The sequence below is a fragment of the Ascidia mentula genome, chromosome 2, assembly GCF_947561715.1.
Source record: "Ascidia mentula chromosome 2, kaAscMent1.1, whole genome shotgun sequence".
NCBI lineage: Eukaryota > Metazoa > Chordata > Ascidiacea > Phlebobranchia > Ascidiidae > Ascidia > Ascidia mentula.
In genome coordinates, this window is record NC_138567.1 from 13,193,391 (window position 1) to 13,207,149 (window position 13,759).

At 37.9% G+C, this 13,759-nt stretch overlaps 3 protein-coding genes across 3 annotated transcripts in view; all 3 read left to right on the top strand.

Annotated features, from left to right (window-relative positions):
- Positions 1-2,808, top strand: part of LOC145890176 (uncharacterized) — a 7,824-nt gene extending 5,016 nt beyond the window's left edge. Inside the window, exons 12-19 of the mRNA XM_082981207.1 lie at positions 1-58; positions 365-561; positions 740-903; positions 958-1,097; positions 1,182-1,409; positions 1,860-2,001; positions 2,261-2,507; positions 2,613-2,808. The exon at positions 1-58 is cut by the window's left edge and continues 138 nt beyond it. Of these exons, the coding sequence (XP_082837333.1) occupies positions 1-58; positions 365-561; positions 740-903; positions 958-1,097; positions 1,182-1,409; positions 1,860-2,001; positions 2,261-2,507; positions 2,613-2,766 (1,330 nt within the window). The 3' untranslated portion in view covers positions 2,767-2,808. The remainder of the gene's footprint in view (positions 59-364; positions 562-739; positions 904-957; positions 1,098-1,181; positions 1,410-1,859; positions 2,002-2,260; positions 2,508-2,612) is intronic.
- A 1,729-nt stretch (positions 2,809-4,537) lies between these two features.
- Positions 4,538-8,117, top strand: LOC145888451 (carboxylesterase 1C-like). Its single transcript, XM_082979199.1, has 9 exons — positions 4,538-4,778; positions 4,922-5,117; positions 5,275-5,471; positions 5,536-5,699; positions 5,932-6,071; positions 6,211-6,438; positions 6,846-6,999; positions 7,388-7,634; positions 7,752-8,117. The coding sequence occupies exons 1-9, from the start codon at positions 4,576-4,578 to the stop codon at positions 7,903-7,905; spliced, it is 1,683 nt and encodes a 560-aa protein (XP_082835325.1). The 5' UTR covers positions 4,538-4,575; the 3' UTR covers positions 7,906-8,117.
- A 1,183-nt stretch (positions 8,118-9,300) lies between these two features.
- LOC145889758 (pyrethroid hydrolase Ces2e-like) lies at positions 9,301-12,770 on the top strand. The gene is made up of 9 exons (XM_082980789.1): positions 9,301-9,458; positions 9,751-9,946; positions 10,317-10,513; positions 10,730-10,893; positions 11,277-11,416; positions 11,481-11,708; positions 11,835-11,988; positions 12,111-12,357; positions 12,617-12,770. The coding sequence occupies exons 1-9, from the start codon at positions 9,301-9,303 to the stop codon at positions 12,768-12,770; spliced, it is 1,638 nt and encodes a 545-aa protein (XP_082836915.1).
- The last annotated feature ends 989 nt before the right edge of the window (positions 12,771-13,759 follow it).

The following is a 13,759-nucleotide window of genomic DNA, read 5'->3' on the forward strand; positions in this document are numbered from 1 at the left end:
AGACTGTTTGTACCTCAACGTCTACACCACTAACCCCAACAAGGAAGCAAAAATGCCGGTAAATACGACCAGTTTGCTCGTTTTTTACCAACTGTGTTGATTTGGGTATCTGTTTTTTATGGTAGAAATAATTTTTTTATCTCGAATTGTTGAATTTGGTTGAAATATCATAATATAACGGGATAATATGCTTTTGATCATTTTACGCAAGGTAATAGACTGCATGCAGTTCATTGTAGTACCAATCATGAATCCAGTTAAAGTTCAAAACGTCTACTAACTTACGTAAAATGATCAACAGCGTATTAGCTTTGGCTTTCTTATACAGAAAAAAAATGTGTGAACAAATTGTGCATTTTTTTAGGTCTTGTTCTGGATATACGGAGGGGGCTTCATTATGGGCGGTCCTATAGGATTCAACGGACAAGCACTTTGTGGATTGAATGACGTGGTATTGGTTGTACCGCAATATCGGGTCAATGTGTTTGGATTTTTTACAACTGGGAAGGACACGAATTGGCCGGGAAACATGGGATTGCTCGACCAAGTCATGGCACTCGAGTTAGTAGAATGTTGGATGATTCGTAATTCTTCATTCATTTCCTGATACATTTCCCATTGTGTTCTGATATATTTAATCACTCTGCACCAGCGGGTTGGCGTACAAGCACTACAATAGAAAAAATATTCTTTTCATGTCCAAATATACCCATATATGTGGCTCAATCGTTTTGCGTAGGTGGACTCGAGATAATATCGCTTCTTTCGGCGGTGACCCAAAAAACGTTACGATGTTTGGTGAAAGTGCCGGTTCCATTGCAGTGAGTATGCACGTGACTTCACCCATGTCACGTGGTCTGTTTCACCGCGCAATAAGTCACAGCGGAGTGGGAACATCAGCATGTAAGATGATAAAAGGCAAATCACAACACGATCGTTTTTAACATATATTTTTAGCTTTGTTGAAAGAAGACCAATCAGATGTAAGATCCATAATCCTTGACGACTTGGGAATAGACTCAAAGCAGCCTGAGGAAATTATGAACGAACTCAAAGCACTTGATGCCAAGAAAATCTTAGAGTGTTTGGAAAAAGAAGTAAATACTTTCGTTTGAAACAACCAAGAAAGAAGTAGTTGGTAATTTATTGAGAAGTCCTGTTGATGAACTCATCTTTTTCAGACTTACCGGAAAATGATGGTGCCTACTATTGATGGAAAATTCATCCCCAAGCACACAACACAACTATTGCAGGAGGGCAAATTCAATCCCGTCCAGTATATCATAGGAGTAAACAACACTGAAGGGGCGGGTGTACTTAGTGTCTCACATCCCGAAACATTTCGCACCGGCTTTGACAGGGAAACAGCCAGAAAAATCGTGAACGGAATGTTTGCTCATGTTTTGCCGGTAATGTAAACTTTAACGCATTTAAATACATGCACTTCTCAATCTGGTGGCAATCTTTTACAATATGTTTGTAATTAAATCAAAAACCATTTGTTTATAAGAGACTTAAACAGTGTACAGTAAATATGTTAACAGCTATTAAAAAACATATTATATGGTGAAAAATGTTTGATCGCAATTAAGCAGGAAACGTTTTTTGTTGATTAAATCTTTCTATTATTAATTTGGCGCAATTGAACGTTGACTTCATTCTACTTACGTTTCGCCTGGAGCCTGGAGCATGAATCCTTTTGTATTGCAAGCAAAACGTCCGTGATCAACTTTTAATTGTACCGAAAGGTCACAAGCTCATAAATTAAAATATATCTGGCAACACCATATGACTTGCTAATTATGCTGAAACTATATTAATATCTTGTTAAAATCTAACAAATAAATGTTCACGTTTAGGGAGATAAAGCCGAGGTAGTGTTTGATTTCTACAGCAAGGAGATAGCCGAAGACAAATACAAGTGGAGTAAGGTTGTATCAAGTGTGATAGAGGACTCAGCGTTTGTGGCGTCTTCAGTGCAACAGGCATTGGCCCATTCGGGTATGTAACTTTAAAGATTGCAACGTTATTTTTGTTGAATTGTGTAACATATCTATATATCTATGTATTTAAATATTATTTGCCATACTTGGTTTTATCTTGGTCACAAAGGCCGATCAAGTTTCCTCTCTTTGCTACGGGCGCTTTTGCCGGTGTAGGCATTCTCCCGTCTTGAAATGTAAATATGATAAATAACGGCGATTTGGCAACCTCAAGTGGTTAATTTACTCAAAAATGCACGATTTTATCCTTGTTGCAGATTCCGGCCACGACACTTACTTTTACTACATGACCCAACAAACTCGCATGCATCATGACGACGCTTATTCTGGTGGAATTAAAGATAAGGCAGAGTTTTGTGAGGCTGACCACGGTGATGATGTTTACTATACTTTCGGGTTTCCTTTGACCAATGGAAAGTTTACGCATGATATAAAATGGACCCATGAGGAAGAGGAAATGAGCAAAAGGTGGATGAGGAGCATTTGTCAGTTCGCAAAAACTGGGTAAGTGATAGGTTGTATTTATTTCATAAAAAGAGATTAATGGATTACGCAACTCTTTTTGCCTATTTAAAAAGCATGTTTAAAGGTGAGATATATTACGTTAAGAAACCCGAACTGTGATGGAGAAACTGAATGGCCAAAGTACGATTCAAAGACAAAGAAGCATCTTGTGTTGAAATGGCCATATGATGGTGGATCAAATCTTCTAGAAAGCAGAATGAAGTTTTGGTCGGAAACTTTTCCGTCGTTATTGAAATGAATTTTACTTTTTCACATTCCCTTACCTCTCCAATTACATGTAGCTACCTATTTTTTTTTAATTTTATACATTTATCCTAATTTATGTACAAAGCATATTCTTTAATTGCATTTTCTTGCTGATGCCTGTATGCATTAAATCATATTTCTGCAATGGTTTCAATAGATTCGCCTTCGTGCTGTGTAATGTCTTGATATGCAATGTACTTGTATCTGGTAGCCATGAATTTATCATAGACTACTAAAATTGGTTGAAAATTTAAATGGTTTGAACCATAGTAAAACCAACTAAACATTTTCATTCACGTATACGAAATTGCATGGCTATTGTGACAATGGACATCACCGGACCAACACATATATATTTAGTAGAAAACATAATTGTCATTGGTGCCGTGGATAAAGTTGGTTAGAATCTCAAAGCGAAAAAAATCAATCAAACCTTGCCTCTGAATATCAACGCTTGTTCTCAGGTTTGGACACTGTGCCTGATACTTGATTCGTTTAGCAATGCACAAAATCCAAAATGTATTGGATTTTAACCAAAAAAGGATTGTTGTTTGTACTTTCTGTACTGTCAGGTCACAGTATTTGTATAAAGCAGGTCAGGGTTTGGAAACACAGCACACGTGGCAAGTTGGGCACGCGAGATGTTATTTCATATCACTCCAGGTGATTTACAAGTTGAAACTCTAATCCATTTCCACGCGACCTGGATCGTGTTAGGTTGGAAATAAAAAATAAAAAGTGCCTGAATGTCTGGAAATTACTTGAATTTATGCATTAAACTCGATAGAGAAAAATTAGGCCAATATAATTTGGTGCTGGACATGGGTCAGCACGCGAAATTATTAAAATTTTGACAAACTGGTCTGCGGTTTTCAATATTAGGTTGTTTGTAATAATTTGTAATAATCACAATTTTTCGGCACACCTTGAATTAGGTTACTCAGCTTCCATGCGTAATCACTACATTCGTACGTACCGGTCTTTGTCCTGTGTTTGAACACGAGAAAGGCATCAAGTAGCATAAATCACCGCTCCAATGCGTTGCTTACTGCAGTCGTAAACGCGTAGTTAAAGGTACGGCAAGTATTTACTTTTGGAGCTTTTGTATACCCAGCCCTCGCAAAAGAATCGTGTATATTATACCTAAAAACAGCGAAATTATTTGTACAACAGGACTTATGGCTGTCAGCATTCCGTTGGACAGATTGTAGCATATAATGGTATCAGATATACCTTTGCAGCGACATATTTTGGTAGTTTTTTTTTTATTATTCCTCAGCTGTCAGTTTCTAAGCGGACAGTAAATATGCGAACCTAATTTTGGACGTATTGTTCTCAAGCACGGGTTCGCGGAGCAATTTCTATTGTTTTATTTTGAATGGGGTACGCTGTTTACACTGTACAGAGAAAGGCAGTCACTGAATCCGTGATAATATTTAGCTCCTTTTACGAGCTTGCCATCAGTCAAACACGAGAATACAAAGCGTTAGTAGCAAACTAGTGAAAAGTGTGCAAAACTTGTGGAAATAAGGAAGAAAAAAGCTTTAATGCCCTTATTTTATTGAGAGAACATTGTTATAATAACGCTCGTCGGTGTTTGCAGAACAAACCCCTTGGGAAACACTAAGTGAAAGTGGAATCGTAGCTTTAACCGAATTGATTGCAACAACCACCTTATGAACGAAACATGAAATTATGTGTGCAACCGATACAACTGTTACTCTTTCACTGTGTTTTTTGGAACTTTTGTATCGTAAGCTAAGTATACTTCTATATTTGTGTGTAAGTGTTGAATGTGACAATGGGTTCTGCCGTCGCATATCTAACGTCCAAAAAAGCCAAAGAGGAAGATAGTAATCTCGTCGTGAGCACTTCACTGGGTAGAGTAAAAGGCGTCGCGCTTGAGAAAGCAAAATGCGATGAAGCGAAGCAAGTGTTTGCTTACATGGGTTTGCCATTTGCGAAGCCACCTCTCGGCGAATTGCGGTTCGAGCCTCCACAAAGGTAGGTTCTCCGTGTTGTATATGGGTGTTTGGTAATGATAAGTTCGTGAAAGTGACTTCTGTCAAGAATTTTGCCTTCAAAGTTATTTGCGCTCCAATGAACGAGTTGAGCACGATACATAATTGTTAATCGTAATTGCGCAGGACTAACCCGTGGGATGGAGTATTGGACGCGACCAAGACCCCTGCAGAACCAGTGCAAAGCACTTTGTATGGCAAGGAAATGCTGGAATACTGGTCTGTGCCTCTCGTATGCAACGAAGACACTGAAAACATGAGCGAGGACTGTTTGTACCTTAACGTTTACACCACTAACCCGAAAAAGAAGGCCAAAATGCCGGTACGAAATTACAAACATGTTTTTACGACCTGAGCTTCAGGCATTATTGCCTATAAGCATGGTCCTTATTTCTAAGATTTCCCCGTGGCGAGTTTTGTGTGACAACCTTTGTCGGAACAAAATCAAACATCTATGAAATCGTGGTACTATGTTAAAGGTCCTGTTTTGGATTTTTGGAGGCGCATTCAACATGGGTGGAGCGATAGGTTACAACGGCCAAGTACTTTGTGGTCTACACGATGTTGTATTGGTCGTACCGCAATATCGAGTCAATGTATTTGGATTTTTTACAACCGGGAAGGACACGAAATGGCCGGGAAACATGGGAATGCTAGACCAAGTCATGGCGTTGGAGTAAGTAGCATTGAGTCAATGGAAGTTGTAGTTTTGCTTTGCACTAATTTAATATTTTTTGTAGGTGGACACGCGATAACATTGCCTCGTTTGGTGGTGACCCCGACAATGTTACCATTTTTGGTGAAAGTTCCGGTTCCATTTCAGTGAGTATGCACGTGACCTCACCAATGTCACGTGGTTTGTTTCACCGCGCAATTAGCCACAGTGGTGTTGCGACAATGGAATGTGAGTACGTGTATATTTGTTGGAATTGATCACCGAGGTCAAATTGAACACTGCGAAACAATTTTGATACAATAGGTCTAAGCCGATATTTATTTACACTTCAAAGTGTATTGTTAGATCTAATATAACCGAAATTTTATTTTGTGTAAGTTTTTGCAATGAAAAATGCAATTCATTTTTTGGGGTTCCGGGCTATAAATTTGTAATACTGTTTCTACATGACTGTTTATAGCCATGATGAAGCCAGACATGTCGCTTGAAAGAAATCTAATTCTTGAAGCACTGGGTATTACCTCCACTGAGCCAGAGAAAATTTTAAAAGAACTAAAAGCAGTTGATGCCAAGAAAATTGTGAAAGTTTTGGACGAAAATGTAAGTTCACTTTTTAAAAATTTGCCAATCGCTGCTCTTTCATTTTGCAAATGTTTCTTCTAAATGCTGCTCCCATTTCAGTATACTTAATTGTTGGCGTTTCCGTTTGGTTTATATTCCTTGTTATTCTACATTTCAGCCACAAAAGACCATGATGGTTCCTACTATTGATGGAATGTTCATCCCAAAACACACAACAGAACTTCTACAGGAAGGAAACTTCAACCCAGTGCAGTACATCATAGGATTGAATAATACCGAGGCGTCGGGTTTATTCGGTTCAGAATTTCCAGAATCGTTCCAAACTGGCCTAGATGAGAAAACAGCAAAGGACACCGTACAAGGAATGTTGGCCGAATTTTTGCCGGTAAGCAAACCGTGGATCTACATCGCCTCGTCCAAAGATTTAGCAATTTATAGGGGATACTCACCAATTTGGATTGTGCAGCTGTCATGCAGCTCCAGCAAACCTCGCTACATTGTGGCAGCCACCAGACAACGTTCTTTTTTGGAAAAAAATTGATTTTATTATCTCGTGCTTTATACCTTATAACAATACATTTGACCACGAAATATACTAACAACACTAGTTAAGTACGCTACAAAATATCATGTACATACAACGAAATTAATATTCTACACTTACTTACATGCCGCTTTCAATATGTAAAATTTACGGAATCCTCTGTATTTGAAGGCCAAAAAGGCGGAAAAGTCAACCCAAACAGTGATTCCACTAAGTAACTTTGTTATCTTTGGGGATTCATTTTTCAGCCTGAGAAGACGGAAGCAGTGACACAAGCTGTGATGGATTTCTATAACAAGGAGTTGGATGACGACAAATACAAGTGGAGCCGGGTGGTGGCAAGCATAAATTCAGACTCATACTTTGCAGTCCCTTCCATTCAACAAGCATTGGCTCATTCTGGTGACAATTCCCAGTACCTTAAACTTTGGCTAAGGCAACTTTCGCTAGTTCCTCTTACAAATATTTCATGAAATAAGGATGTTTATAGACCTTTTTTTTTGATATCTGCAATATAATTTTGTAACTAAATGATAAGCAAAGTGGAGCCAATAATATGAATTGTGTAAGCCGCATACAGACAGCCAATTTTTCGACCTATAAAGTCTCATCAATGCAGCTTGTGACTATCAAACGACCTTGCCGACCAAGCGGCCAAGCATACCAGCTGCACTAATGAGACCGTATGGGTCGAAACATTGGCTGTCTGTATGCAGCTTGCACAATATTTGTTTGGTTGTGACAAGGACACACATAAGTACCGCTAGTAACATAAAATTTCATTTTACAGATGCTGGAAACGACACATACGTTTACTACATGACGCAACAGCTCTGCATGCATCATGATCAGGCTTATGCTGGTGGCATGAAACAGAAACCAGAGTTTTGTGAGGCAGATCACGGTGATGACGTTTTTTTCACTTTCGGTTATCCATTCATCAACGGAAAGTTCAACAACAATGCAACATACAGCAAAGACGAAATGAATCTTAGCAAATTATGGATGAAGAGCATTTGCCAATTTGCCAAAACTGGGTGAGCAAACGTTTGACCGAATTTAACGTAATTTGTTGGTATTTTACACATCTAAAATACATATTTTGTTACTGTGTTTACGTGATCTCTAAATATGTGCATTTCTGACATCAATAGTAACCCGAACTGTGATGGAGAAACTGAATGGCCAAAGTACGATTCAAAGACAAAGAAACATCTTGTATTGAAATGGCCATATGATGTTGGATCAAATCTTCTGGAAAGTAGGATGAAGTTTTGGTCGGAAACTTTTCCATCCTTGTTGGAATAATGAGTGTCATTACAGAAGAAAATATGAACTGTATAATTTCGATCCCCTGTACTCGTTACATATAAATATATATATATATACACTGTAGTTGCTTTACAACATTAATTTTGTAAAAATATGTAGAAACTCTTTTCTGAACAGCTTTCTATTTCCCCTGTTTATTATTCACTGTTTATTATTATTGCAGTATTTAAATAAATAATTGTGTCGGTTAAAAAATCGAGACCCAACAAAGATACGCAATATCCCAACAACCGCACACAAAGAAATAAAAATGTTTATGATACTTTCACATCCCGTTGATGCTTAACTTTACCCAAGAGTATTCTTCATATCTCTACAAAAACTGTGGTATCCTTTATAAGGGGTGTGTTTGGATATCCTGGGACGAACAATGCATTAACATCACTCAAAGTGCCTAGTGCTGCAAAAAAAATAATTAACAATGCCGGCGTGCATGTAATATTCTTACGAAATAAGTCGAAACCACGCGTTGAAAGCAAAGCTATATTCACAAGAACTTGCCCAATATCACATATCGGTATTACAATTATTCTTTCCTTTACATACTGCAGTAATGTGATGGTTTTGATGAGCATACTTATACATTCATGACAAGGTGCCATTAGCGCTATATACATAATCGTCGGTTGAAGGTATTTGCTTTCAATGTGCAGGCATTGATGGAATTTCGTGATCAAAAATGTTTGAAATTTCCATCTATAACACGGGGTCGCCAACCCCAACTTTGATAATTGCTCAGGTTTTCCTGCACTGACGACTTACTGCTAACACCCAGGTTTTGGGAGTCACGCGGAAAAGTTGCCAATTGTTATATAATAAAATAAAAAGGTGCTGCACAGTGTGTCTAAAAACGTCAAAGGAGCATACCATAAACCACGAGAATTTAAAAGCAAAAAGTTGCACGACACGATAATCCTTCATAGCACCCATCAGCAATATGAAGACACAACACCACAAGTTACTGATTTACGTTCGGCTCGTGCATGTAATCGCAAGATATTGCTGAGGTGTGCAGCAGGTGTTGACAGATGTAAAGGAGCTACAACAGCAAAAATAATCAGATTGATTTTTTTCTGTGACGACAGTGCAGGAAGGATTGAACTCAAAATAAGAATTATCGTCCACATCGCATTTCAATCGCGTGTCCTTGAAAACAGTGATACCTAGACAAATGCAGTAATGCAGAAACGTAGATATTCAAAATTGTTGACAACGCTGTTGGTAAAATTACATTGTGATAAGTTGTTATTTGATTCTCAAATGTTCTGGAAAAAATGCAGGCATTCACAAATGGAAGAATATTGTGAAGTTATTTCGGTTCTCTGCTCATCACAACTATTTGTTTAGGTAGGCTATAAGTAAGGCAAATACATGATGAGTTGTCCTATTGTTACTACGCCACTGGGTAGAGCTAAGGGGGTCAAGCTTGCGAAAGCGAAATGCGACGAAGCGAAGGAAGTGTTTGCTTACCTCGGTTTGCCATTCGCGAAGCCACCTCTTGGCGAATTGCGGTTTAAGCCCCCACAAAAGTGAGTATTCCACGTTATGTACTCTCAAGCATGGCGAAACGATTTGACATGTTGAAAAAAACGAGGTTTTTAATGTTAAAGTTTTACTAAGAGGTACAAGGATATATTTATACCCATAATAAAATATCAACGGGTTATTGTTCTGACGTGTATAAACACCCAATTATCTTTGGGTCCAAATTGTAGTTTAGTTTTTTTCCTTACAGCACATATTTTAATATAACTTCTTCGCGCTAGTCTTTAAACTTAATACTGGTCATGAAGCTCGAAATCTATTTGTGTAACTGCTTAGGGCTAAGGCGTGGGATGGGTTATTGGAAGCAACCAAGGCTCCTCCAGCTCCAATGCAAAACACTGTCTTTATTGACCGTGTGATGTCGTACATGCCTCTGCCCCTCGTATGCAACGAAGATTTGAAGAACATGAGTGAGGACTGCTTGTACCTCAATATTTACACCAACAACCCCAACAAGGAAGCAAAAATGCCGGTACGAGCAGAAATCTATTTTTACATAAACCGCGGCGTGGTAGCGACAAATAAAAGGAGTATTATGACTTTACCCTGTTCTAACAAAACATTCGCTTCCTGTGTGTTATGTAGTAATTTGGGGTTGGGCAGGAAAACAAATAACTGTGTGGTTAGTGTTACAAATTGCAAGTAATTAATACTGCAGATTTTCATTCAAGATTATCGAAGAAACACATCCAGTTATGTAAAATTTTAACTCTGTTTTTTGTTAATTAATATTTTTAATCGAATATCTCTGAGCAATAGTATATGAAAATAATGTCTCGTTGTACGAACCTTTTTACGTGAACTAGTTACATGTTAACGTAGTTTCCAATTTCCAATACAAGGTTTTGTTCTGGATTTATGGGGGAGCGTTCAGGAATGGTGCAGCTGTTGGCTACAACGGTCAAGTACTCAGTGGTCTACATGACGTTGTGTTGGTTGTACCACAATATCGTGTCAATGTATTTGGATTCTTTACAACCGGGAAAGACACGAAATGGCCGGGAAACATGGGATTGCTCGACCAAGTCATGGCACTGGAGTGAGCAAATTTGATTGCCTTGATTTTAGTGATTTCTTGTTACAAATGTACATTACAAAATTACGTTGATTTACATTTGTTTCGCGGAAAACAAACTGAATAACTGACTATAAATCGTTACTAAATTTAATTTGTTTATCGGCAGGTGACCATTCGCGATATCGCAGCACTTTTACAGTTTACAGTTTACGTAATTGAAAACTAGTTTTTTTGCAGGTGGACACGTGATAACATTGCTTCGTTTGGTGGTGACCCAGACAATGTTACCATTTTTGGTGTAAGTGCAGGTTCCATTTCAGTGAGCATGCACGTGATTTCACCAATGTCATGTGGTTTGTTTCATCGCGCAATAAGTCACAGCGGGGTAGGAACAACGGCCGGTAAGTATGAGGACACAAAATTAATTTTGTTGCCGTGGCGAGCACTGGAGAGCAACATAAATTTCGTCAGTAAATTTATGTAAAACGTTACTAGTGCGACCAGGCATATTATAAGGCAAAATGCTCTTCTGACAACAAATTTATTTCTCTCATCGTGTTTGAAAATAACCTGCGTCAGAACATACGTGTAACAAATGTACATAAATCAAGATAATAATATCCTAAAATATGATTGTCATAACAACCTGTAGTATTACATAAAACTATGTAGAAATGGTTAAAATATGACTTTTGGCAAAAATAAATATCTTGAGCCAGTCAACTGTTAAGTTTAAAATAAGTTTGTTTTTTATCTTCTAATGTATGTTGATTTTTTCTGTTAGCCTTGATGAAGCCAGATTTGTCGGTTGAAAGGAACCGAATTCTTGAGGAATTGGGAATAACTTGCACTGAACCTGACAATATTATGTCTGAACTAAAAGCACTTGATGCAAATAAAATAGTGGAATGTTTGGGGAAAGAGGTATAGCTTAGTTGTGTTAAATTCCGGTAAGTAATTACAAATTAATTTAAACTTCTCATCATAGTTTGAAAAAAAGAGGATGACGCCTACCATCGACGGGAAGTTTATTCCAAAACACACGTCTCAGCTGCTGCAGGAAGGCAACTTTAACCCTGTGCAGTACATTTTTGGAGTGAACAATACTGAGGGATCAGGTGTAATGAGTTTATCACATCCAGAATCGTTCAAAACTGGCCTAGATGAGAAAACAGCACAGAACATCGTGAAAGGATTGTTTGCCCAAATGTTGCCGGTAGATAAATATTTAACATAAGTCCATTTTGTGAGTTTGCAAACAATTAATAAAACCAAAAGAAATATAAGAAATACAAACTATTCCACTAAGTAAATTTGTATTGTTTGGGGATTCATTTTTCAGCCTGACAAGACGGACGTGGTGACACGAGCTGTGCTAGAATTCTATAACAAGGAGTTGGATGACGACAAGTACAAGTGGAGCCGGTTGGTCGGTGACATAACCGCAGACTTATACTTTACTGTTTCGTCTATTCAACAAGCATTGGCTCATTCTGGTGCGACATTTTTGCTCTCCGATTATATCATTATCGACAGCCAAAATCCCTCAAAAAAAAACTAAATTCATATTCTAACATGGTAATAATTGTATATTTATTGGTAAACTTTTCTTGTACAGCCGCTGGGCACGATACATATTTTTACTACATGACGCACCAAACCCGCTTGCATCATGATGACGCGTATTGCGGTGAAGTAAAACAGAAACCAGAGTTCTCTGAGGCTGACCACGCTGATGACGTAATGTTTACTTTTGGCTTTCCATTTGCAAACCTAAAGTTTACGTTTAACGCCAAATGGACCAACGATGAAATGGAACTCAGCAAAAAATGGATGAAGAGTCTTTGTCAGTTCGCTAAAACTGGGTAAGTACTTCTTGATCGTTATGTACTGCGAAATGTATACCCCAACTGTGTTTGCACACATTTTGCAAGTACCAACATATTCAGGAGATATTTTCCGATGTTTGTAAATGTATTAAATTCTACTACTTTTTTCGTTTGACGTTTTTTGATAATGGTGTTGAGGAATGCAATCAGTAAAGATATGCTGGAATAATGCAAAGAGTTTCGGCATTTAGTAAAAATCAATAGCCCTCAGCTACGTGCATTGCAACTTCTATAGAAACCCGAACTGTAATGGGGAAACCGAATGGCCGAAGTACGACTCAAAGACAAAGAAGCATCTTGTATTTAAATGGCCATATGATGTTGGATCGAATCTTCTAGAAAGCAGAGTCAAGTTTTGGTCGGAAACCTTCCCATCTTTGTTGAAATAATCTGTTCCGTATTGCAAATTCCCTGATTTCACTTTTAATTGCACTATTTTGAATAATTTTTCGCCTTATCGTTAAAATACTTACCTACTTTTTTGTCTAATTTTCAAATATTATATACGCTTCCCTGTCACGTAACTGTTTTGTTTCAAAACCGCATGATTCTTTGTTGATTTGAAGATTTTACAATTCATACCATGGTCACTACTGTATTGACAATAGTTATTTCACAATTGTAGCAATCAATTGGATGTATATTAGGCCATAAAAAGCAATACTAGGGTGTTTTGGGTAATTGAGATAAAGCTTTAGTTTGTTATGATTTTCGCATTTTTACAACAAACTTTAGTCACAATATTCAGCAATGCTTAGTAAAAGAAAGGCCATTTAATTTTAGTAGCAATACTTTAGCAGAATTTCGCTTGTTTTTGAGTAAACAGTAATTTGAACAAAGTTTTTGTGATTATGATTGAAATGCAATCGTCCATCAAGCGGGGTTTCGTGATAAATCAGATGTTGCCCGGCGACAGATCTAGTCAGGGTTTAACATAGGGTTAACAACTAGACCTTAACTGCAGGTAAATAAACTTCAGTACTCAATCATAAGTAAGATCGTCGGAGAACAAGTTACATGTCTATTCGTAGGCCTAACAATCCTGTATATTGTAGAAATCCTTTTCATACACGCGGTCTAATTTTGACCAAGGTGGCAGTTGAAAACATTATATCGAGGGTTCTATGACGTCAAATATTTGAAGAGCCCACAGTGCAAACAGTCAGGTACATACTTGTTGTACATTTGTGTGTAAGTGTTGAATGTTTCAATGGGTTCTGCCGTCGCATATCTAACGTTCAAAAAAGCCGAAGAGAACGATTGTAATCTCGTCGTGAGCACTTCACTGGGAAGAGTGAAGGGATTCTCCCTTCCTAAAGCGAAATTTCATTCCTAATGCGATGAAGCGAAGCAGGTGTTTGCTTACATCGGTTTGCCT